General features: G+C 40.6%; 1 protein-coding gene across 1 annotated transcript in view; it reads left to right on the top strand.

Moving 5' to 3' along the window:
* LOC112947184 (protein AHNAK2-like) overlaps window positions 1–26021 on the top strand; it is a gene marked incomplete at its 3' end in the record, with an annotated part of 39005 nt that extends 12984 nt beyond the window's left edge. The window contains exons 2-7 of the mRNA XM_026039207.1: window positions 19109–19173; window positions 19716–19805; window positions 22509–22650; window positions 23498–23676; window positions 24282–25169; window positions 25590–26021. Coding sequence (XP_025894992.1) covers window positions 19109–19173; window positions 19716–19805; window positions 22509–22650; window positions 23498–23676; window positions 24282–25169; window positions 25590–26021 — 1796 coding nt within the window. The remainder of the gene's footprint in view (window positions 1–19108; window positions 19174–19715; window positions 19806–22508; window positions 22651–23497; window positions 23677–24281; window positions 25170–25589) is intronic.
* Window positions 26022–26034: the final 13 nt, after the last annotated feature.

The following is a 26034-nucleotide window of genomic DNA, read 5'->3' as shown; positions in this document are numbered from 1 at the left end:
CTTTCTTTCTTTCTTTCTTTCTTTCTTTCTTTCTTCTCCTTGATTTTCCTACAAGGGTGAAGAAGCTGGGCAGTCCTACGTGAGTGTAAAACATTGCAGCATCTAAATAAGGGTAGCAAAGCATTGGCGAAGCTGCTCAGGGAAGTGGTGGAGCCACCATCCCTGACTGTGTTCTGTAGATGAGGCACTTAGGGACATGATTTAGCAGGCATGGTGGTGATAGGTTTACAGTTGGACTTGATGTCTTGAAAGTCTTTTCCAACTCTAATGATTCCATGATTCAAAGTGGTTTTTAGATCTGAGAGGTTTCTGGGATTCCTCACATCCAAAAAAMCTGAATAACTAGTATAAATCAGTGCATCTGAATGGTGTGAAAGTAGCATCATATTTAATCTCTTTTTCACACACTGATCTGGTTTTGCGTTATGTTATGTCCCGCATATCAGAGAGCAGTGAAAAATCTGAGCTTCTGCCCCTGGAAAAGCAGCCTGCTGTGCTTCTGGGCTCAGTTCAGACAGATAAGGACACATAAGGCCTCAGCATTAGAGAGGAGGCCTGGCCTTCCACACAGGCACAGGCAGACCRAGCAAGACCAAGCATAATTTTTTAAGGCAGACGGCACCTTCYCTGAACCTCAGGGCAGTAGAAAGCTGTTTTCCTGACAACACCATGTAGCAACTATGGCTATTTCCTCCTAGCTGCAGCTTCCGCTCCGCCTGGGGCACCGTTCTCCAGAGCCAAGGCTGTGCGGCACCAAGTGGACACCTGGGATTTGGCTAAGGTTGGACACCCTTCCAAGCCAGGGCTGCACCAAGCACCACATCCCACTTGCCAGAGATGAGGACTGCTCTCGTGGCAAGAACCATCTCTGGATGAGGTGCTGATGTGCCTAGGGCCTGCTCCAGGGGAATTCAATACTCCGAATCCATGTGGTAGGGAAGGTCTCTTGCTCAGGAATGTAAGGTCAGGGCTTGTTATACTGCTAGGATTTATTATTTTACATTGGAAAGCCAGATTTCTGGCTCACAGACAATGTTTCACATGCTCAATACTTCTCACCAACACTCTTACATCCTAACAAGAGGCAGTGGGTGGGTAAATATTTGATGCGACTGCTGCGTGACTGCAGAAACTGGCCCTTACGGCTTGCAGTCAGGGAATGGGGAATCACGGATTCATCATCCAGATCTGACTGCCTACAGTGGTGCAGCAGGGCTGGAACACATTAAAATACTCAAAGCTCTTCCCGCTGGGCAGTGCTGAGCTGAGGTGGCCCCAGGGGATCCATGTGCTCCGGGACCCTGGGGCTACAGCAGTTCCCAGGCGGCAGCCGCAGCTTGGATCCAGCAGAATTCCAGGCAGCAGGAATGCGAGCGCCTGCAAGATCTGCTTGATCTGCCCCATAAAGATAGCAGAGACTTCAGAGGGCTGAGATGTCTGTTTTTTTCAAAATCACAAAGGGGAGATAAGGTTTCTGCCCTTTCCAAGCCTGCTGATAAATGCTGGAGGCTCTGAGGACACAGGGACTGGTCTTTACTGCTGGGTAAATGCTAAATCTCCTCTGTCCCAAAGAACAGAAATTCTTCCATTCCAAGAATCCCTCTTTTCCCTGTGTACTCCAATACCCCATCCCATCTCTAGAAAGGTCCCATTGTTCGGCTCCCCACAGGCYACCTCTTCATTTATTTGCAAATTATCAGCCCCGGCACCCAAACCTGCGGCTCTCAGCCACTTGCAACATTCTGCTTTTCCCTCAAAATATGTGTCAAAAGTTGTCTTTTCCCTGCCTCAAACGATTCTTATTTTAGTGCAAAGAWCCAGCCTTAGCAGAACTATTTGGAAGACTAAAATCCTCCAAAATAGAAGTCTTCGAATGGACAAGGAATTCAAAAGGCACATGCCCAGGAGCAAAAATTAGATTTTGGTGGAGAACGGGTAAAACCTACAAACAATGAACTGCTTTAACTGATATTTGCATTATATTCCACAGGGGAAATAAACCCTGTAGGAATAGGTATTGCTGTTTTTAAAAGTAGTTAGAAACCAACATTTGGTGAACCTCGAAGAGCTTAGCAGCTTGAGATGAACATCTGAGAGGTTGAGTTCTTCTTGTTCTTTTTTTTTTTTTTTTTTTTTTTGGTCTGAAATGTGTGTAAGCTTATCAGTAGGTGTGTGGGCTGAAGGCCTATGAAGGCCTATGAAACTCTCATGAGAGTTTGTGGTTGTGATTGCTCATATTTGCTAGTGTGATCTGGGCTTTCCCTATGCCTGCTTTCAAAAACAGCTGAAGAAGAACACAAAAATGTCATTAAACATTCTCTGAATTTTTTCAATGTTCAGAATATGTCAGAGTTGATATGATTCAYGTCTTAGTGAAAGGTTGAATTGATTTTTATATGAATTGCCTCTCTTCACGCTCCTTAAGATTGGCTTTTTCACATAATAGGCTTGATAATGAGAAAAGCTATTTTGCAATGAAGCACTCAGACAATTCAGTGCCTAATTAAAGTTTGCAGTTAGTCAGAGTCTGTTTTGAAGGCTGAGTATTTTCACATGAGAATGACTACAGACAAGATGTGTCCATCAGTGCCTTGCATGATGGTGTTACATTCTGRTGATGTACTAAGGAGTATACTGCTGTCCAAAAGTTAATCTAGAAATGTCTATCATCTCTTTTGGTTTGAAAAGTGATGCCTTCCTCCTTTTTCAGCACAGGACCCCATTTCACAGGAGRTAACTATCCATCCCTGTGCAAGAGCAGCAGCAGGGGAATGTTGTGGCAGGCAGATGTCCCAGTCCATGGGTGGGTGGTTCACCAGGGTGAACCTCTGAGATGTAGAGACTGAAGTAGGGAAGTGGATGAATGTGCTGGACAGTAGTTGGTGGAAGTGAGAGGCAGCCCAGTGGCACAGGCAGCAATCCACATAGAAACCAGTCAGGACTTTCCAACCTGTGTTGGAGATCAGTGTCCTGGCAGCTCTCCTCTGTGTGGGGACCTGCAGGTAAGTCTGGGTGATGCTCAAAGCACCTCGCTACTGTGTCACTGTGTTGCTTCGTGGCCTGGGACACTCAGCCAGTACATAAGAATACAGCTCATGAGCTGGGGGCAAAGGGGAAAGAGGTCTAAAAAAAGATGAAAATTAACATTTTTTTCCCCTTCTATTCACTTTTAAATGCCCAAAAAAAGATATAGAGAAGGAAGGAAAACTGGCAGAAGGCTGAAGGCTTTAACCTGGCTTTGAGAGAAGGAGTGACAGAGTTTCCTACTTGGAGGATATTTTAGAAAAAGGAAATGTCTCTAGGACAAAGGCAGGGACTGATCTGCCAAACCTGTTTTAGTTTCACTGAAATGCCACAACAAGCCACATTTGTCAAGGCTTTTTCGTGTCATTTATTGCTGCTGTGGTCTGAAGGCAGTTGGAGATTTCAGGGAAGTTTAGGGAATTTACCTTGTTAAGTGAGATATAGCCGCGTCCCAGGACTTGCCTGAGAGGATTTCCAAGCTTTGTGTGAAACAGAGGCTGCAGTAGTGTGGAAGCAATGGAAGGAGGGTTTTAAAAAGGAAAGAGGGGAGGCTTTGCGGGGGTTGCATTTTGGTTTGTTTCATTGTCAAGAAGATCTCAGAAATTCTCATCCTTAATAAATCCCTGATGCTTGGAACAAAGTGAGGGATGCAGTTATCCAGCAAGTGGGCCGGTGCAGAGTGCTCAGCATGGGGACATTCAGCTCTCCTCGGCATGGGGACTCTGTCCTCCTTCAGCTGGGAGCTCCTGCCCTTATGCCACAGAGCATCCGGCACTTGCAGACTCGTATGGAAAACCTTGCTTTGCAAATGGATGTGTGTTTTCTATTCATGGAAGTTCAAGTCCCATTCCAGCTCCTGGGATGTATCCTTCAGTAGCCAGAGCAACACATTGGTCGTGGGGCTGCAGCAACAGCAGCACACCCACAAATACCAGCGGGATTTTAGGATGGCAGGCTGGAAAAATGGAATGGCATTTGCCCTGAGGGTTTAAAAAAGGAGGCAAGCAAGAGTATGCACAGCTACTCAGGGACATAAACTCACCTTGGGCTGGCAGCACTAAGGGTATTTTGCTGACAGGACATGACATATTCCCATGGAAATGCGATTACATCGCTTTTGGAAAATACATGGAAGTGGCCCTCCAGACAGACATCGTAGATTGCTTAAGGAGCAAATCTTATATTTGTGGTCAATCTTTAGAAAATAAATTGATGAGAAACTAATACTAATTACCCATCAGTTTTTAAGCAGAATTTAGTGGCTCAGTGTCACAGCCATACAGCCAGACCCTCCTACCTTCGAGTATAAGTAAAAGCTAGAGAGGATTGTTCCAAATCTATGATCCATGCTTACGAAAGTCATGATACAGCACTTTGTTGTTGTTGTTGTTAAATGGTAGTAGCCCATTTGCTGTTTGGCTGAGCTGCAACAATAGCATTTTTTGTAATTAGTGGTTCTTGCAAAGTCATAACATTATATATGACACATATTTATATAAAAGTAATATGCACTTAGATGAGTTTTGCACTGATAGGCCTCTTGGCCAAGAATGCAGTTTTCAGTTGTCCGTTAGGTCTGGATTCAATGGAAAAATTGGCTCGCTTCACTGCAAGCCYTGGAAACTGTTGGAGTATTCAAGGCTTGGGCAGTCAGATGCCTGTTTTAATTTCTATTGACAAAGGAAGAGGACGGATGAGCAAATGTAAAACATCTCCTTTCAGCATTGAGCTCAGGAAGGCAGCATGGTGCAGGGAGACACTGCAGTCCAAGACATCTGGGTTGAATTTATYGCAAGTTCTCCTGCCAGCTTGCTCTTGGACTTGGTACAAATTTGGAGACTTTTTGTTTGTTTTTTGTTTTTGTCTTTTTTTCCACTTTGCTGCCTCTCCACTGTTGAGGTGGGGGGACTTGTCCTGCCTTCCCTCAGCTTTTCAGGCAGATGCGGAGACTCTTGTGGTGGTTCTGGATGTGTCAGCTCATGCCTGGAGCTTGTACAAATGTGGTCAAACATTGCAGTGCCTGAGCCACTATATTCACAAGTGCTGTCTCGTCCAGCACTATCTAGGTGTCTAAAACCCCAGAGTCTTCAAGAGAGGCAGCCAGGTCTTCGAAGAGCTTGGAGGAAAAGGTGCTTGCTAAGCAGCACCACAACTCCATAAATACTGATAAGTACGAGCAATTTGTGCCTCTTGTTACTGCACAAGGGAAAGACGAGCAGAGCAAGGGTTGCATTGGCAGCCTGTCCATCTTGGACAGGCTCCTATCAACAGGCTCCTATCCTATCAACTATTCCACTCCCCTGCGTTCCCCTGCTTTYGGGGAAGTCAGAGGAGATGGGTTAGCTCTTCTGAACTGTTCTACATGATGCTGCTGGTTCCTGAAGCTGTTCCCAGGTTCCGATTCTCAACACGGCATCTTTTGCTTTTTCTCTAAGATGCATTTTGAGCCAAACATGAAGAACTGAAAAAAAAACATGAGAAAGCAAAAAGAGATATATGAACCTCAGCATATCTCTAGCAATTGCTCTGCGGTTCAGAAGTGATTTTTGGCTATAGCTGGAAAAGCACTGCATATATCTTATTTGCCTTTGATGTTCATTTTATACAACACATCTGTCTTCTGCTAGTTGTTGTATGCATAGATTGAGCTTATTGTTAAAATACAAAATGTTTGTATTTTTTCTGAAAAAGGATGCCACTGTTATTACTATATGTGATTCTGTTTACACAGATGGCTCCGGTAAGACTGAATCCAGCTGATTTCAACATATATCACAGTCTAAATTATAAGATGCAAACAATATAGCAGGTCCTATATCAGTTTCATTGAGGTCAATGGGTGTTTGCTTCAGTGTTCACAGTATGAAGTCCAAACAATTGCAAAACTCTCCATTGAGTGTGGGAGAGATGAGAGAAGAACTTGCCATGAATTTTAACAACGAAATGTTCTTGCTCATCCTAGAAACTGTGAATCAAGATGCAATATGCTATCTAGAGTCAAAGCTGTTAATATCAGCAGGAAAAAAGATGTATTTTCAGTCTTTATATCCTATGCAGCAATACTCACCTTATCTTTTTTTTTTTCATGACTAAATGAAAGAGGTTAACAGTAGCAGAACACTAACATAAATTTTGCCCAACTTAYAGTGCTATTTTATAAGCTCTTATTGTTTAGGATTCATTGTCTTTAGCTATATTCATTTTCCCAGGGTAGATAGTGCGTTATTCTTCCCAAAGTAAAATGTGTAGGAGAGCTGGGCTCAAGATCTAGTTGGGATTAGTGGGTGCTGCAATCACGTTGTCTTCCAGCCTCTGCTTCCCTGTTCCCCCTCAGTCCACGCTCCTTTGATTCTCCCGCTGCTTTGAAAGCCCTTTTTGCTGGGGACTGCTCTTTCCTGAGTATTTGTGCAGCATCTAGCATCGGGAGGTRTCAGACCTGGGGCAGACTCTTGGAAGCGACCCAAGTATAAATTGTAATAGAAATTAAGTGAATACCAGTGTCATTGGTGTCAGGGCAGAGCGTAAAAATGATCCTGAATAAAGGGGTCTGCRTGTTAAAAATCTGATCCAAAGCTCCTCCAGATTTCAAAGGCTTAAGTCCACCCCCTAACACCCAGCCAGGAGTTCCTGCAAGGCACTCGAGTCCTGCGCAGGCAACTTCGCTATGTGAAACAGAGCTGTGTTTGAATCACTGTGGGTTAAAGCTGGTTATTCCCACCGTTCCCATTTCCTAATGTTTTCCACTCTCGATGTTCTTCACTTTTAATGTTTGTAGCAACCTGTGCCAAAAAAGGTGTTTCCTATCATGTTCTCCTCGTATTGTTTTTTTTTTTTTTTTAGTTCCATATTTTCAATCCCCCGAGAGCCAAGGTTAGTCATAAACATGCTTTTGGCTATCAGTTTCATGTGTGGTTTGCTATAGCAACAAACAAAAGCATTAGTCAGAAACTGGCATGGAGCTATAAACACTTTTTTTKTGTGTGATATTACCCAGAGTTAGCTTAATTTATGTGGTACACTGCTGCCACACAACTGCATCCTCRTTATACTACTCTGCTTGTTGAATAGGAGCTGTATAGAAAATTCATAGTCTATGTTGCTCTATATTGCAGTGAAATGTCTGTTAATTCTTGTTGTCGCTGGAAGATCCTAAGCCAAATCCTGCTGTCACACTGCTGTAAATCTAGTTGAACACCTTCACAATGCACATTTAGATCAGAGGACAAAATCCCCACCTGTATCTGTTGAATAAGAGGAGTTTTGGGTTTTTTTTTTTTTTTCCTTTGTCTTTGCTTTTGCTATTTTCACTTCCACAGTTTTACTGCGGCAAGACACGCTGAGGTAGGAATTATCAGATGGTGGTGGATGATTTAAGCTCGCTGCCAGCGCACTTGGAACACAGTATTCCTGCAGCACGGCAGGAATAGCGCGGCTGGGCTGGGGAGCGTCTCCCTCCAGATGTGCCGCGCAGCAAGGGGACGCTGCCGTTGCAGCTCACGCGGAGCCAGGTTGTGCCGTGGGTCCCGGCTGCCCCAGTGAGCTGTGGGGCTGGTTCAGCCTCCCCTGCAATCCCGCAGCTCCCAGTCCTTGAGCCAGCTAGTGTGGAGGTTGTTCTGAAGGGTTTGTAAAACCCTAGGCAGAGCAGGCTGGCTCCTTTAATGCTTTATCCCGGCCATTCGTCTTCTCGGCAGTGCACCTTTCTGCAATATGAGCCCTCCTCTTATACTAATGGCTGAATTTAATACAAAACACATGTACCAAAAAAAAAAAAGTGTTTTCCAGTATCCCTGGGCTGGCACTTCTCAGCAAGGGTCGCTTAAACCTCCCTGCAAGTGTTCGGGGTTGTTCTCAGACCCCTCCCTTCAGCTACAGAGCTTCAGAAACATCCCTGACTTTCCCCACTTCAGAAGTGTGAAGAGTAACTTCTTATGAGTTCAGTAGCTAAATAAGAACATGCATCCAAGCAAGAAGAGTCAAAACCCCTCCAAAATGTTACTGCCAGACCAGAATTTGTTGACCTTCCAATGGTTGCAACATTGGAGAATAACACTGCATCATGCTCTGCACATACACATGGAGACCTTCTAAGCATGGGCAACCAAGAACAAAATCCATCACCGTGCTTTGGTCATGTTTTGTTCCAGAGTCAACAAGCTTTTTAAMTTGGTCTGTAACAGAAGAACGTGCTTCAGGAGACCTGAGTTTAAGTCTTGGCTCTGTTCAACATGTTTTATCAGTATCATTTGTCCTGTGTTCTGAGCACTTGAAAACTTGACTCTGGTTTCTTTTCAAATTCTAAATATTTTACTGGTGTAGAAATRGGAAAAGGACCTATTTTTCAATTAGCAGCCCCTGAAGTAGGACTCACTCTGGATTAGGTGAGCCTGTCTTTACCCTTTCCCCATCCCAGCTTCGTCAGCCCTTGTGTTGGAAGCTGTAAAGAGCATTGATCTCTCTGCTTGTCTTCAAAGAGCAGAGCGGCAGCTTTTCTGTTTCCTTTTCTCCCTTGGTCAGATAGGGACAGGATTCCCCCATAACAATGCTGAAAGGGTGATTAACTAAACTTTAAAGTAAGTGTAAAAAAGAAAAAAATTCTCTTGTTAGTTTATTTTCAGAATGCTGTAAAAAGTCACCCTTGCTTGAAGGAAAATACTTCGGACATTGCTAAAATATTGCTGATATCCCAGTTCGCTCAGGACTCCAGAATCAATATATTTGTAAAKGCTGCAGTAGGGTAGTGATGGAGCTCTTGGTTGGTTGGTAGTAAAAGAAGAATTACTCTATCCTGCAAACAGCAGACAGGCTAATTTCAAGCCAGCAGCCATTCTCTTTGCCTGGCTGCCCTGACCATGAGCTGTGTTTGGTTCTGGGGTGAGGAGCGCATCTGCATCCTGCTCYGGGAAAAATAGTCTACTTGTGTCTGTGTGAGGCTGTGGATTTCTGTAGAGTTCCTGATCTGCTGCAAGGGCAAAACATCATTTACCCTCCTGTAGACATCAGTCTGAAGCTAGCACAAGGGAGGAAATGTTGCCATCACCTTCAGAAAAAAGGTATTCTGTTTTAATGCAATTAAATGGAATTAAATATGGAATTAAAACCTATTTAACCTGTGTTAGAACAGGTCATTACAGTAAAGAAACCAATACTCATTTCCATAAGAAATCATTATTTTCTTCTTGCAAGAGATGTTCAGAATGTGTGAAACTCTTATGAATCAATAATCAAACCCAACAAATACTACTCTCCCTGCTTTCTAACACCACTATGCTGACTAGTTCATTCACCAGTTACAACACAGGCAAACTTCAGCACAACTACTGTATCTCTGTTCGAGCCGTTAATCAAAAAAGAAATACAGATCTGTAGCAATGGGTCTTCAAAAAATAATGTTTTCTCCCTGTTGTTTATACTAACCTCTGTGAAACACAGAACTAAAATCTATTTCCTTAACTAAACACTGTTTTCCTCTAATCTRTTAGGCAGGCATGCTGGTTTGTTATTTTTGGGTGTCTCCATGCTAGCTAGATGGTGCTGCGGGGAAAACGAGTATTAAATCACATACAAAGATTCAAACAAATTTTTGCAAAAAATGTGATACATAAAAATAAAATTCAGTTTCAAGACAAGTAACAACAATTTTTAATTCCAGGGATTCTCAGTTTCTCAAATTTGATTATTTATGTTTTCAAACAATAGAGATTAAATTCACACAAAAAAAGCATGAATAAATTTGTAAATGAAAGATGGTGATCAAGGTGCAAGCTGAGAATTTGCAAGAACAAAGTGCAAACCCATAATACCACCACTGACGAGAGTCTTAAAAAAAAAGAGATGACCATTTGACAAGAAACCAAAATAAGATTTTAAAAGATGTTGGTAGGTAGTCAGCAATGGAGTTATTTTGAAATTTGAACTTTTGGGGTGCCAGAAATCCATTCTTTAAGTCCATTTACTCACATTTATATTTTAGTGATGTCAAAAGCACTGTACTAATTAATACACAAATTTGTCCTAATTGACTAATTTATCTCTAAATGAGTTTTTATGTTTTTATAAACCTTGAGTTTGCAGTTCTCAGAAACTACCTAATTTTTAAAAGGACTCTCCTACATCACATAAAAACAAGAGAAAGTGAGTTGTGTCAAACACTGTTTTGCTGCCGTCACTATTTATTGAGAGAAACAATTTTTATCTTGGCAAACTGAAGGAACTGGTAGCTTTATCTTTGATGTAAAATACCTTCCCATAATAATTTTTTTTGTCACCTTTATCCATATCTCTTGTATTACATATACTTTAAGGAATTTAAAATTCCAGAAGATATTTTCTTCTGTAGTGATTTACATCCAAACAAGTTGTCCAAGGATCTTTTTCCCCAACTGAAACCTCTTTCCAAAGACAGATATTTATATAAAAGCCCCCATAAAAGGCTGTGTAAAAGCTATAAGGTTTCTGCTGCATTCCTGTTTTGAGAAGGGATGTTCCCAACATACCAGAGAGACACGCAAAATAACATCACTTCATTAATATTGCTACATCTAGGCACTCACTTTTTCACTGAATTTTATCAGTGGAGAGCAGAGAAATAAAAGTCTTCCTAGACCATAGCATCTTTAGCTCTCTCTATATATACACACATATGTATACATTTTCACTGTATATTGACTCTGGTAAGAATATTCTGCATTGAGAATTGAGGAGAAGTTTGGGCTAGCTAATCTGGTTTTGGTTAGAAGTGATAAACGGCAGAAGTGATAGAATCTGTGTGAGTTGACAGCAATATTTTTACAGATACTTTCAAACTTATCCTTGGGAGACAAAGGGGTGCTCTACCCAAAGCATTGGGAATTGGTATCTTTTAATGTGCCAAGAGGGAGCAGTCAACTTATCTTGCTGCTTGTCTAGGTCAGCGGTGGGAGACAGCATGGGGATACTGCCATAAAACATCACCCTCAGGGGTTGCCATCAAGCCTATGAAGGCAGCATATTCATTTTTAATAAAGAATTAATTTGATTGATTTTTAAATGTGAGCAGAGCTGGGCTTTGTCAGTGGAGCAGGACCTGCACTCCGGGACAAGCCTGGATCCCTGAGTGCCACATGGCCCTGGAGCTCTTCTAAAAACCAGCCCAGCCAGATGGACAGTGTCACCCTGGGAGGTCCTAGCTGGGTGTCTGTGCGAGTATTTGCAAATTCAGTCTCAAGCAAAAGCAGTATGTCCCAGGAGATAAAATTGTTGGGACTACAGTGCATTAAACCAATTTTTATTGTTTCATTTGGCAGGAAATCTCTAACCCAAGTGAATCCTTAACCCACTTTTGCTCCCTTCCAAAGAGTGGCGAGCCATTTCAGTTCAGTCCACAAGCTGGGACATACCTATTAAAATGCCACTGAAGTAACTCCCTTTTCTTAGTGGCCTGATGAGAACAGAGGCATTGCAGTCCTGGAAAAAAGTCAACGCGGATAGTTCTCTGAAAAGGTCCCAATGTCGCACATTCCTCACCACAACTGCACACCCATGGGAACACCGGGAGGAAGTAAAATGCACACTGCAAACCCACTGCAGCACGTACAGCCTGGAGAGAGGAAAATTCCTGCCTAAGACAAGCCAACACACGGACGTGGGGCAGGACACTGCACCTGCCCTCCAGGCAAACATTTGGCTGATACTTCTGCAGATACTGCAAAACTGGAACTGCAAAACTGATAGACGTTGGGATGTGGGGAGACAGCAGCAAAAAACTTTGTCTGGACAGTGACATGAGCATTTTTCCAGCTGTTTTCTTTTAAATCTGCCACTTGCAGCTCTCTTTTAGCTGGCAAGAAGAGAAATGGACCAGGGGAGACAAGCTCACCTATCAGCTACTGCCATCTGCTTTTGCTGTCTTCTTTGGGCATCATTCTAGTTACGTTCTCACAAGAAACTTGGGTTGAGAGCTTATTTTAAAACACTGTATTACTCATACGAAACATTATTCTTTCTCAGTATCAGGTGAAATCCTGGGCAAATGAAATATTTCACTGAATATTTTGTTCTGGCACCAGAAGAGTTATGTGAATTGGTCCAAACTGTGTTTCTTAGATAGAGCCGGAGAAAGATTGTAATCACGTTGCAGTAATTTTCAGCCAAGTACCCTAAATAGCGTGATAGTTGGGTGAAACTCATTAACTGTGGATCTGGGAAATTTCAGGTTGACAAAGGCAAAAAAAAAAAGGCTTGGCAAAAAAAAAAAAAATCTCCTATGCTTTTCTTGTTTAAATAAGACTCAGGTTGTGAAAGTCTGTGCAGGCGCCCACCGGAGTACTTTTATTTCTCATGCTCTAAAATGTCCTATGAATTATATTAAATATATCTTCACCATCAGAGGAAAGATGTGCCACTCTACAAATAAAGAGCTCGTTTCTGGTGGGTCTCATGGAAGGCTGTGCAGTGTGAGCAGGCATGCTTTTAATACTTTTAAATCTGTGGACAGAGCTTATCAATAAACACACACTGGCAGGAAAGCCATTCACTTCCCTTCTCATCTAGGGACTGCTCGTTTTTCTTTTTATGGTAGTGTTTATATCTGTTCTGAGGTGCCCGTGTTCTTTCACATCTTCCTTGATACTAGTCAATCTGAAGAAAATGCTCTATAAAACCCTACAGAGCTCTCTCCGGTCTGTAAGAAAACTTAATTCCCTAAACATTCCTCTACGTGGATGTACTTTGCAGAGCAGAGACTTGCTCGTTTTGGTAGAGGCAGGAGCTAACCCCACAAAACAGCTTCCTGGCAGGGAGAGGAGACAGACGATTGCAGCTTACCATACTTTCTGCTTTAGAAAGGTTTAGAAATGCAATAATTTGAAGGCTTATAATGAAGTACTCTTAAATGCTGACAAAGGCAGCTTAACATACCAAGGCAGTGAATCAAGACGTCTTGTTCATGCCTTGAATGGAAGGAAACTATTCACACATTGGTTATTTGGGAGTAGCTGCCCCTCTAGCTCTGCTGCGCAACAAGCCCCTGCTCTGGGCTCCACACTTTGGGTCACATTCATCATAGAACAAGAATGCAGCCGAGTGACAGAGTGCAGCCAGGGGGCATTTCCAAACCAAAGGCAAAACAAAAGTGGGAGTTGAGCTTTTGCACAGCCCAAACCAGTTCTGATAGTGTCCTGAGAAGAGTAAGTGCCTGCTTTACCTTTAGCAACTAGTTTTTATCTTCATTCCACAGGCTAGGCTTTTTGCCTGTGTGCAACAGAAGCAGTTAGGGAGAGCTGAATTTGGGGGCCTGGGAGGGAGGGTTGGGGGAAAGGCAGAGCTGGGTGGGCTATTCCTTGTTTTATTCCTTACTTATGGTGCTCCTGCGCACCAAAGAGCAGCACCTGCAGCCTGGAGCAGAGTGACAGTGGCCACATTCCCACTGCACTCCTGCAGTGCCTCAGAGGCCTGCGCAGCAGTTAAACTCAGTCCCTGGGACCTYGTAGGACAAGTGAATGAAACCAGTTCTCTGGAATGTGTTAGGGAATTTCAGGAGAAAAACGAACCTCTTGTTTTTCAGCTGGTGTTTTTCCCAAGTATTGCTGGAGCTGGTGCCGTAAGCTGAGTTTTAAACCACACAGCAGCTTCCTCGGGAAGCCCAGTGCATGCGAAAAGGAGCTGCCTGCAGTTGTTTTCAGGGTTTCTTATATTCATCGAGTGGTTCTTGATGGGTTGTCCCTCTTGTGTCTTGCTTGTGTGGAAGAGCATGGCTCCGCCGCTTCCCAAGTTGGATGGTGGGAATGGCTGCTCTGAGCTGCTGCAACTGCGCTCCTTGTGCAGTGTAACCAYAGCAGGGGTGGGATACAAGACATGGTACAGAGAGCAGCCAGGATATTATTTAGGTGTTCCTTTAAGGAACATATCCCTTTGGGAAGAGAAAATTTAAAAGGCAGGCCCTGCACAGCCCTGCTATTCTTATGTGTCCTTGGTTGTTCTTCTTTGTGATCTTTACATTTAACTTTTGTATTTACATTTAAAGACACTCACAGCTGAACCAAAGGTCCGTTATTAAAGCTGATGGTCTTTGCCATGTTGCTTCTTGACAGCAGTTCTGGACAACAAAACCGCCATGGTTTGCTTTTTATAACAATAGACCTTGAAGTATTACAGGCTTTTAGTCTTCTTTAATGTAGCATTAGGTCATCACTTCCATTTGAAACTTGAGCTGCGTAAGAAAACCCTTGGGTAAATGAGAAGTACTGAATTATTTCAGGCTGCTGCTGCTATTGAAAGAGTAACTATCTTTGTGCTGGACATAGCATTTGCACAACATGTTTAGCAATGTAGGGACTGGCAAATCCTGACTCATTAAGCCACCGATGCAGTTAGGGGAACACAAAGATCTGTTTACAAATTCAGAGATCTTTACCAAAAGCTGATTTTGGAAAGTAGTGAAAATAACATTTTAAAGTGCTGTATTCATTGAGATAGAAAAGATTCTTCTTCTGTTGTTATTGTGAGCTTTTCTGTGAGGGCTTTTAAAAATTCTAGTTTAGGCCATTTTTCAGTCATGGAAGTTTTAAGTAAACCAAAGTCATAGCTATGTGCTTGATGACACTGCCTAGCTGAAGTGATATTAAAGGCAGCTGATTAATCTACATTTATTCATCAGTCTCTGATGTCCTGGAGTCTCTGGGGAAGCTGAAAGAACAAAATGCAACACACACATTAATTTAACAGCTTATTAAAATAAATGACATAGCAGATTTAGTTGGAAAGACATAAAAAAGAACCAGACATGGATGCTGAAGCACCGCAAGGTCCAAAAGAAGTAAAGTGGCTGAATGGCTGCTTTTCTGCCCATTGCCCTGAAGCAAAAAATCTCAGCAAACTAAAGCTTCAAGTCAGGCAAACTTGCCTATCTCCAAAAGCGCTCTTGAGGGGCACAGTTAAATGCCAAGCAGGTGCATARTGTTCCTGTTATAAGTGCTTTCCTTGGATTCTACAGATCGACAGATCTCAGATGTACAATTTTAAATATTCTAAATACTCTGAATTCCAGATACAAGCAGTGAATCAGAAGGGGCTGCAGGACATGGCAGTAGCAGTGCTCAGGCGGCACTGAGAGCAAGTAAAGGAATCCAAGTAATTAGGATACCTGCAGGAGAAGGAGAACAAGCCACAGAAAAAATAGCCAGGTGCACTGCCTGTTCCAAAAAAAAGAGATTTAAAGTAAAATATGAAGAACTTGGGAGCAGCAGCATGTCAGCAGTGACTAGCCATTAATGGGCCCATGACATGGGAAAGCGACCTGAAGGCTTGGAGACAAAAAAGCTGGGTAGAGCAGGCAGCTGCACATACCCCCCTGGCAGAGAGGTCGGGACATAGGAGTTGGCCGAGACTCTCCAGGGTGGCAGCAATGCACATTGTTATTGACAATGAGACTCTCACATAATACCAAGCACAGGAAGGAGTAGACCTGGGCTTGCCTGACTGTGCAGGCATGAGTCCTTAAGATGCCAAGGGACTCAGAGCTACCCATTTCTGCAAAACCAGTCTCAGAAAAAAATAAATGAAATGAAATAAAACAAAATAAAAATAAAACCTCTTTAATAAAGTAAAACAAAAATATGTCCCTGTGCCACACGCTCTAGGTGTTCCTGCTTGAGCAGAGGCGTTGCACTAGATGGTCTCCAGAGATCCCTTCCAACCTTAATCATTCTGTGACTCTGTGATAAAATCTCTTTTTTTTTTTATCAGGAAAAGTAATGCGTAAGAAGCTGAAGTGAACAGGAGTTATATACTTAAAAACAAGATCTGACTAATAAATTCATTACATTTTAAGCAAACATATCTTAAAGATAAAATAATCAAAATATTTACATCTAAAAAAARCAAACACAATTTTTAGTCATATGATATGAAAATGTTCCATTCTGTGTAACTCCTACTGCCTATCTTYCAAAAATTCCCTTGTTCTGAAGTCAGTTCAGTGGCTATTAGGCCTAGTCACTGGTGTAAATTCCATCTTGTTTATGAAAATGTTTTGAACAAAGCAATGATTGTCCAGAGTTCAAGAAAAAAAGTTAAAACCTATAACATGTTGGCATCACTACTATTTGGAGCATGAGGATGACATGCATATAAATCTCAGTTTATTGGCACAGTCTTTTATATACAAAAAGAAAGCTTTGCTGAAAATGAAATAAAGCAATGTACTCTGATTTCCCCTTTTTTTATGTGTTTGTTTTTAATGTCGTCTGAATTGGAAAAGAATCAGAATCAAATCTTAGGCTTACTTTACACTGGGATTCAAAGGCACAACAAGCCTTTTTTACATATCTTAAYTAATACAGAATGCAGGATTACTATAGAAATTGTCAGACTTTTGGGAAATTAGGCTGGCTGCAAAGGCTGCCAGTGAAAAGCCTGAGAGGGAATGTGACTTCTGTAGCCAGTCTTCATTCCATGCCATGTCAGTCACCTCTGAGCCATCTCAGACACTAAACCTYGGTCATAGGAATCTGTTGTTCCATTTTGTAGGAAAAATCCTACTATTACCATTTAGGAGAGGTAGCAGTTAAACTAAGAGGTTTCACAGGAGGACTCCTTCCCTTCTTACACACCATAAGCTGAGTGCAAAAGGTCTTTTACACTGACAGATTCACCTTTTAAAAGCAAGGACACTTCTGACTGTTTTAGCAAACCTTGACTCACAACACCTCTAATAAGAACATGGAAAGCAATCACCTGCTAGGACTTGGTCAAGCATAGGAAGCCACCCTTGTGGCACATGCACTACTTTGCTTCATGAGCGACTGGTGAAAGGCAAGAAACTTCTCCCCCGCTTCAGCCCAGATGAGGTATCATCTGCTCCAGATCTACCTTTCTACATCCATGCTGAACTAGACTTGGCAATGTTGTTCGCCATTTCCAAAAGAGCATCCCTATGGGAAATAAATGTTGGAATGCCAAATTCTCCTGAGTATTATAATAGTTCAGTTGTAGCAGCAGGAAGATTTTGAAGGTGTCGATCAGATTCTCATTCCAAGTACTTTTGTATTTGGTTTTAAAAGTTTTATTTCTGTTAAGACATGTAAGAAAGCTGCAGTGTACCAGACTCAGAGGATACCCTTTCTCTACAGTGAAATAAATCAACTGCATAAACCATATAGGACCATTCCAGTTTTGAAAGTGGAGCACTCCAATTGCTTTGCTCCAATTCTTGCATTGCTCCAATTCTAGACAAGTTGCACCAGAGTAAAACAGGAAAAACAGTAGTGAACCTATCCAAGAATCCTCCTAGGTAATTCTTTCCTTTTTCTTTTCCAGTAGCAAAGTTTTTGGCAGCCATTGAGGCTCTATGTTGTAATGTTCCTCCAAGTGCTGCACTGAAGAGCAAAAACTATAGCAATCCAAGCATATTCTGTTAAGTCATTCTACTGGACTGCAGAGCTTGTGGGTGGGATTTTCCCAAGTGAAAAATACAACAATGTCCCAGGTCCAAGTCACTACTTCTTAGAATTTTAGTAACAGCCATAAATTTGAGGTTGTCACCTGATTCTTTAGAAACATTAAGCATTTTAAAAAATTAGGTCTCAGATCAACATCCCCTCTGTACATAAATTGTGTAGACTACATGTGGTTAAGAGCTTTGTAAATGGACCCAAGAATTTTCAAAAAGAGATGCCTAAAAACAGGTTTGTAAATTCACATACAAAATTTTAAATAGAGCTATGATCTTTTTTTTTTTTAACTTTTTAAACTTCTGAAAATTGCAGCTGCTAGTCTTTAATCTGGATAAGGGATTGCATTAAAATTATTTTCTAGAAGTGTTCATGGTAGATATCATGATTAATCTTGTGAAGGCTGGAGAAGACAAAATCTGGTAGCCCAGATATTTCTTAAGAGATTCTAATTCTCTGGAACTAATAGGAGAGATGATTAAGATAATATAAACATGTCCAAGATGCTCTCTAGTTAGTTGGTTTCAGAAACATGACCCATAGATTGATATGGGATGTTCTCACTTAAAGCACGCTGTGTCTGTTCACTTAATGAACTGGTCCGTCACTGATCACTTATAATACTTCTTTTATGATCCTCCCTGTACTAAATTACTTGATATTCTAAAAAATCAATAAAAAACTGTAACGTTCAGAAAAATATGAAGAAAGGCTGTCAAAATAATAGCCATTTTAGATAGCTTGCCACCTTATGTAAGTTAAAGCAATGTATACGAACACAAGTAGTGCCACTTTGTCTACATATATAACATGTAAAATTCATGTTCAGAAATAAGTATGTCATGTTCTAGTCCAAGGATTCTTCATTTAAATTAGATAATGAATTAGTTGCACAATTCTGCTTGTGGTTCCTTATTTATAGTGTTTGAGCATATTTTTGAGCCAGAAGATCTGTTTGCAAGAGTGAAAACTATGTGTGCTAATGACCGTTGCAGGACTGGGCCTCGGAAAGCTGGACAACCCAATGCCTTAAAAAAAAAATGAAGCAGAATGGGATGAGAAGGAAGGCAAAGTTATCAGTGCAAGGAGCAGAATATGTAGAATACATTGTACAATAGAAAATGTGAAATTCACTCAAATTATCATCTATTGGCAACTGGATCCCTAAAAATGACAGTGTGTTAGTTTGGATTTTCATTTCTGGTGAGAAATATAAGCAATTTCAAAGATTTTTTTTTCAAACAGCCTATTTTCTTTACGTGATCTAGCTCTGTCCTGAATATTTCTAAAAAGGAAAACAAATGAGTCTTCATCAAAGTTTCATGAAGCTTTCACGTTGGCTCCTGCCTTAAAGACTGCGAGCTTGGTGATTAAAAGAGAAAAATGCCAACTTCTAATTTTTTTCTCCATGTGGGGCATTATTTTCTTCATCTTACTCAACAAAAGACTTTATACTCTGGCTTTGAATATTTCTGCTGTCTTTGGAAAGATCAGTCTGATGAAATCTGAGATAAAGAATTTGAATGAAAGCAGGCTTTTCTACAGCTGACTGAGCACTTCTCATAGTCATAATGATCTGGAGGATTTCAGCTCCAAAGCTCATTGTTCTGTGCTTTGTATTGGCATACGAACGTTAACAACTTCTATATTGTTTCCAGGTTCTGGGCGACAGCTAAGACCAGCAGAGCCTTCTGGAGATGCTGATGCAGAAGATGAAGATTCTGTAAGTCAGAGAGAGTTTGAGAGGGCTGTGGGTTTTTTTTTTTTTTTTTTTTTTTTTTTTTTTACGTGATTTATTTCCATCAAAAGTGTGGCAGTTAGTATTTCTCTCTGAGAATATTCCTGCCAAAACAATGCTACTCTTTATGATAACTTTCCAGTAGAAGTTTTGTACCAAGATGTAGTAAACTCTTTCTTATATGGCTGTTAACTAAGTGTTCTTTTAAATGTTCAGCTGCTTTAACTTGCCCATAGTCTGACTCCAGAAGGAAGGATGCTCAACGAAGGATGTAAAAAATCCTCTGGGATTCTTGACTCTTCCATGTTTTGCCTAATTATAGAGGACAGTACAGTTTAAAGCTACAGAATGCAGGGTTTAGCTGCATTAAGGTTATTAATTACTTTGTATCAACTGTTAACAGTGAAAGATTTGTATATAGAAGGAGAATATGTATAAGTAGAAAAAAGTGTCCTAAAAGTCTCCTAAAAACTGTCGCTTTTTAATGGTGACTGTTCCTTTCCTACCAACTCATTTCTTTCCTGCAGATTAACGAAGTGGCAGTAGAAGATATCCGGCCAAGACCACAAGGTTCCTCTCCAGTTTATGAATATCCTGTAGAAGAAGACTATTTAAAGGCAAGACACTGAGGTTCCATGAATGCATGGATTTACTGAGTTGATTTAAGAGGCTTTAGCTCCTATAAGTAGGAATAAGCAGTGTAAGTTGGAAAGATGACGGAGCAGATCATCCTGTAGACCATCTCTAGCTGGATAAAGGAAAATAAGGTGATCAAGAGTAGTAGCAGGAGTATTTGACCAACCTGAAAGACTTCTATGATAGAATGACTGGATGGATGGATGAGGGGGAGCCGTGGATGTCATCTACCTTCACTTCAGAAAGGCTTTTGACACCACCTCCACATTCTCATAGGGAAGCTCAGGAAGAGTGGATTAGATGAGTGGACAGTGAGGTGGATTGAGAATTGGCTGGATGGCAGAGCTCAGAGYGTTATGGTAAATGGTGCCATGTCTAGTTGGAGGCCTGTGGCTGGTGATGTCCCCCAGAGATCAGTACTGGGCCCAGTACTGTTCAACTTAATCATCACTTGAATGACAGGATGCAGTGTACCCTAAGCAAGTTTGAAGATGATACAAAAGTTGGTGGAGTGGTCGACACTCCAGACAGCTGTGCTGCCATTCAGCAGGACCCAGACAGGTTGGAGAGTTGGGCAGAGAGGAACCTCATGAGCTTCTATAAGGATGAGTGCAGGGTCCTGCATCTGGGGAGGAATAAGCCCAGACACCAGTACAGGTTAGGGGTTGACCTGCTGRGGAGCAGTTCTGTGGAGAGGGATCTGGGGCTGGTGGTTGACATGGTGGTTAACCATGAGGCAGCAGTGCCCTCATGGCCAGAAAGGCCAATGGGATCCTGGCCTGCAGGAGGAGGAGTGTTGCCAGCAGATGGGGGAAGGGGATCCTGCCCCTCTATTCAGCTCTGGTAAGGCCACACGTGGAGTATTGGGTGCAGTTCTGGGTTCATCAGCACAAGAGGGACGTGGAACTTCTAGAAAGGGTCCAGCATAGAGCAATGAAGATGATTAAGGGACTGGAGCATCTATCTTATGAGGAAAGACTAAGGAAAGCCTGTTTATCCTGGAGAAGGGATATTTATATATATCTTATCAACACGTATAAATATTTGAGAGGAGAATATACAGAGGACGGGGCCAAACTCTTCTCAGTAGTGGTCAGTGATAGGACAAGGGGTAATGGGTACAAATTGAAACACAGGAAGTTCCATCTCCATGTGAGGAAGAACTTCTTTCCTGTGAGGGTAACAGAGCACTGAAAAGCACCCAAAGAGATTGCAGAGTGTCCTCTGGAGATCTTCAAAACCCATCTGGATGTGACCCTGTGCCACATGCTCTAGGTGTTCTTCATGGAGCAGTGGGGTTGGACTAGATGATCTCTAGACCCTTCTAACCTCAACTATTCTGTGATTCTATGATAGGTGGCTGAGACTATTGTGTCATGTAATAGAATATAGTTGAAGACATATTACCTTCCCTGTCAAATCAGGGCCATGATCATGGATTTTCTTTTATGTTGTGTTGCGTTTGTAGGTGGTCACATTCTTATTTCTTGCCAAAAATTCAATTTAACTTCTTTCCAAGAGCTGGGATATAGAATATAATTTCCCTATTAGAACATTTAATTGAGTGCAACTAATRTAAATTTTGAAATTACCTATATCTCTTTGCTACTCAAAGCTAAAAACATAATTAGTACAGTTATATTATGATCAGTAAGTAGTTATTTGAAATTCATGTTTAAGTCTGATAAATGAATAACACATGTTATTCACCAAGATGAAAGCATGAGAAATGTCCAACATACATTCCATACAGAGGAGCTCCCAGTTTCTTAATATAATAGGTCTTTGGTGACTATTTCATGCAAATTTTATGTGCACTACAGAAATGCTCTATTACCTAATTTACTACTGGCAATAATATAGCTAAATCATACCTATGTATTGAAAATTAGCTTTGTAGGTCCTAACCTTGTTCTGCTGCCATTTAAGTCAGCTTCAGTTCCTAATCTAAATCAGGACTTTTAGCTCATGTACAACTTTTGTTATACTTTACAGCTACACCAATTCTGAATACTAAATAATTACAATTATTTTTCGGCTTCAAGAAGAAAACAAATCAAAACAGAGCCATCCACAGGTTAGTCTAAAAGCAAGCAGTTGCTTTTAGGTATATGGCTTGCAGATCAATAAACTCTGTTATGACACACACACAGGGATGGGGCAGACAAATGCATAGAGAAATGAGAAAAGAACAACTTCAGATCTGTTTTGGCTAGGAACTTTATAAATTGCCCAACTATAGCGTAGGCATGAATGTTCAGTTGCCCTATTAGGGGTCTTTCTGTAATTATTTTCAGCACTTTTTGGTCTCCTCTTGTTTGAGTACAGTACAGTACTAGCTGTTACTCTGATCTTTCTGGTCCATTGACTCTAATTCAGCTATTTTACATCTTCACAGAAAATGCAATCTTTCAGTCCAGAAAGATTCCATATGTTTCACATTTTAACTTTATGATCTCAATCTATGTTCTACACTCCCTGTGGCCCCAGTGCTGCATGGCCCACACATATGTGCTTAATTCTAAATTTGAACTGAATTGAACCTACATTAAACAAGTATATTCCCCACTTTTAGGTATTGTTTCTTGACTACTGAGAATAGAACTAAAGAGACTGAAATTTCTGTTGTAGTGTTTGATATGAATGAATAAAAATTATAATTTCACAACTTTCTCTACATTTAGGACACAATGGAAGTGACTCTGAAAACAGAAGTGGAAGCTGGTGCTAGTGGCTTTAGTGTGACTGGAGGAGGAAATGAAGGAATATTTATTAAAAAAGTACTTAAGGAATCCCCTGCTTCAAAAATATTTAGTATGAAAGAAGGTACAATCTGATTTTCTGATAAATTTTTCACCTTAAAAATATTTGGGAATGTAACTTGGTATGTATATACGTCTCAACTGCAGGTCTTTAAATAACAGAAACAGTAGATGCCAAACCAGCTAATATTATGTATGAGTTTATCCCTTCTATATGAATAATTTCCCAGATCAGTTTCTTAAATAATAATGAAATATAATTTTTGTATACCATAAATAATCTATTTTTCACTGGAATGGTGAAAAGATACATAGAAAGCACATATATATATTGTTAGAATGCAAAGAACAAATAGTTCATTATTACAGTCATGAGTACTTTGCCTCTGACTTATTTTTAGAAAATATTATGCCACAAAACTACATTAAATAAGGATTTAAGCAGGAACAATACTCTGAAGTCTAAATTCCGGGAAAAAAAAAAAAAAAAAAAAAAGAAAAGAAAATGTATTACTCTGAGGTTGATTTAATGCTGGAGAAGGTTGTCCAGAAAGGTTATGGAGCCTCCATCCCTGGAGATACTGAAAACCCAACTGGACACAGTCCTGAGCAACCAGCCTTAGATTGCTGTGCTTCTGCAAGGGGGTTGGGACTACTAGATGCACAAAGATCTCTGTCAACCTCAGTTATTCTGTGATTCTATTCTATAAAAATCATTTTATATTTTAAATAAATACTATGTAAATTTTATATAGTATTTATAGTATGTAAATTTTAAATAGTATTATATTTTATATAAATAATATATAAATGAAAATATAGAATTTTTATATGTACATGAACTAGTACACTAGAATTTGAAAAATCACATGAAAGTACAAACTAATTAAAATGTCTGCTTCTGGTTGCAGGTGATCAGCTTCTAAGCGCGACAATATTTTTTGATAATATCAAGTATGAAGATGCCCTCAAGATTCTTCAATATTCAGAGCCATACAGAGTTCAGTTCAGCCTCAAAAGGAAAGTTGTTGGGAAGGAGCTAGAACACATTCACTCCACAGCACGGCACAAAAAAGAAAGATTAAGTCAGGTTAGTTATTTGATTAGATTATAAAGCTTCGATAACACTTCAACATGGTGCTCTGTTGAAATACAGATCAGAAAACACACACACGTTCTCCTAAGACTTAGTCATGTGTTTAAGTATAGTAACATGAATATTCATGAGATGAATAAACTTCATACATATTCATCATTACCAGTATTATGAATGCTGCAGATTTTGGATAAAGCCATAATCTTTATTTAGGGCAGAAAAACATTCTTCTCTTATGAGACATCACTCTTTTATTTTTTAGCGCCCATTGACAGAACTAGCTCAGATAAACTCAGTAATATTTATGTTCCATAATTTTCAAGATGCAAAATTTAAGAAAATATTTTCCTCAAGATTTCAGTAATAAGATTTACTCTGAAAAATGTGATTAATCACTGACATCTCTAGAGACAAGCTCATAAGTCTTCATCACATTAAAACTTATCTTTCTATGTTTATGTACATATGTGTATCAGGTTGTTTATGTAAAAATAGTTTGGATTTTAAAAAAATCAATACATTGTATGTTATATATTTTAATTTATATTTGTTATTTACTTTGTTTTTCCTTACTTTCCTTACTTAATTTCTTCTTTCAGGAAAAAGAACTCACTGAAAGCATTCCTGAAGAAACACTGCACATTTCAGAGAAAAATATTTCAGAAGAAGACAAGGAAACATTAATTGTAAACCAAAGGATGGGAAGAAGCAAGCGACCTAAAAAAGATAGATTATCCTGGCCAAAATTCCAGTCAATTAAAAATAAGAAGATACTGGGACATAGAAGATCTCACAGTACATCAGATGCATATGAGCCTGCTATACAAGATATCTCCCCAACAAGCACAGACACAGAGTCTCAATTTCAGCAAGAACTCAATACCAAAGAGAAAAAAGGAAGCCAAAAGAAACTGAAGTTCCCTAACATTGGATTCAAAATGCATAGATCAAAACCAGAACCAAAAGAGAAGCAAAAAACAGAACTAAAAACAAAACTGTTAACTGAAATAGATAAAATACATAAAGAAGACATTAGCATGGAAAGTCATGAAATCTTGTCTGTTGACTACACCTCATCTTCTGTATATGAGACAAAAACAGGGGAGGTACATGAAAATTTAACAAAAGAATGGAAAGAAATAAAAAATGGCATTCCAACCCAAATAAAAAAACAACCTGAAGTTGAAATAAGCCTTAAAAAACAAAAGGAGCATGAATCAACATCGAAATTTACTGTACCAGAAGTACCAGATATGTCAACAGAGATATCAACATCTGGTTTAGAAACATCAGATATAAAAGAGAGCCCACCTAAAAAAACATCACAGGCTGCATCAAAATCCCGAAAAAAGAAACAAAAAGAACCAACACAAAAACTAGAAGGAGAAAATGTAATTAATATAGAAATAACAAATCACATGGAGGAAGAATCCATACATCTAAAAGATTTAGATATAGATATGGCTAAAGCAGAAATACACACAACAGTGAGCACTCTGGAAACAAAAGAAAAAGAGGCAGAAGATAAAACTAAAACAATAAAAATTGAGAAAAGAAAATCAGGCAATATAATGCCTGAAAGAGAAAAAACAGAAACTGAAAGAAAATTAACTGAATGCATAGGTGACATAGCAATTTCTGAACCAGAAAAAACACAGGGAAGAAGTGAGGAAAAAGATGTTAAAATCTGCATAACATACAAGGAAAAAATAGCCACTGATGAAACAATAACAGAAAAAGACGTAGAGAAGGGAATAAAAATTCAAAAGAAAAAGATGAAAATACCTAAAATGGGATTTTTTAAACATGATGTAAAGGCAGAAAAAGAAGAGCAAGATATAACAAAAGAAAAAAAAGAAATAACAAATTCAGGCACAGATATCATTCCAAAACACGTGGAGATAAAGGTCCTAACAGGCGACGTCAGCCTCTCGACTCCCAACGTCCAGCTGCCCTCGCTCGAAGGCTCCCTCGCCCTGCAGGGGCCCGACGTAGACGGCAAAGCGCCCTGCGCCGACGTCTCGCTGGACGGAGCCCAAGTGGAAGGTGACGGCCTCAAAGGGAAGATCAAGATGCCCAAGTTCGACAAGCCCAAATTTGGAGTGTCGCCCCCCAAGGACCAAGGGCCCCAAGCAGACATCAGCCTGCCCGCCGCAGACGTCRACSTGCCGCGCGCCACCGTGACCGCCACGGCGGAAGGCSCYGCGCTGGGCCTCCAGGCCGACGTCCCCGCTGCCCAAACCGACGGGGCTGGCTGGAAGGTGGAAATGCCCTCCCTCAAAATGCCCAAAGCTGACATCAAGGCTCCCAAGGTGGACATCACGCTGCCCTCTGTCGACGTCACCCTGCCAA

This window comes from Nothoprocta perdicaria, unplaced genomic scaffold, assembly GCF_003342845.1.
Source record: "Nothoprocta perdicaria isolate Ctin4 unplaced genomic scaffold, notPer1 scaffold_223, whole genome shotgun sequence".
NCBI classification, from domain to species: Eukaryota; Metazoa; Chordata; class Aves; order Tinamiformes; family Tinamidae; genus Nothoprocta; species Nothoprocta perdicaria.
This window is presented reverse-complemented; position numbering and strand designations above follow the sequence as displayed.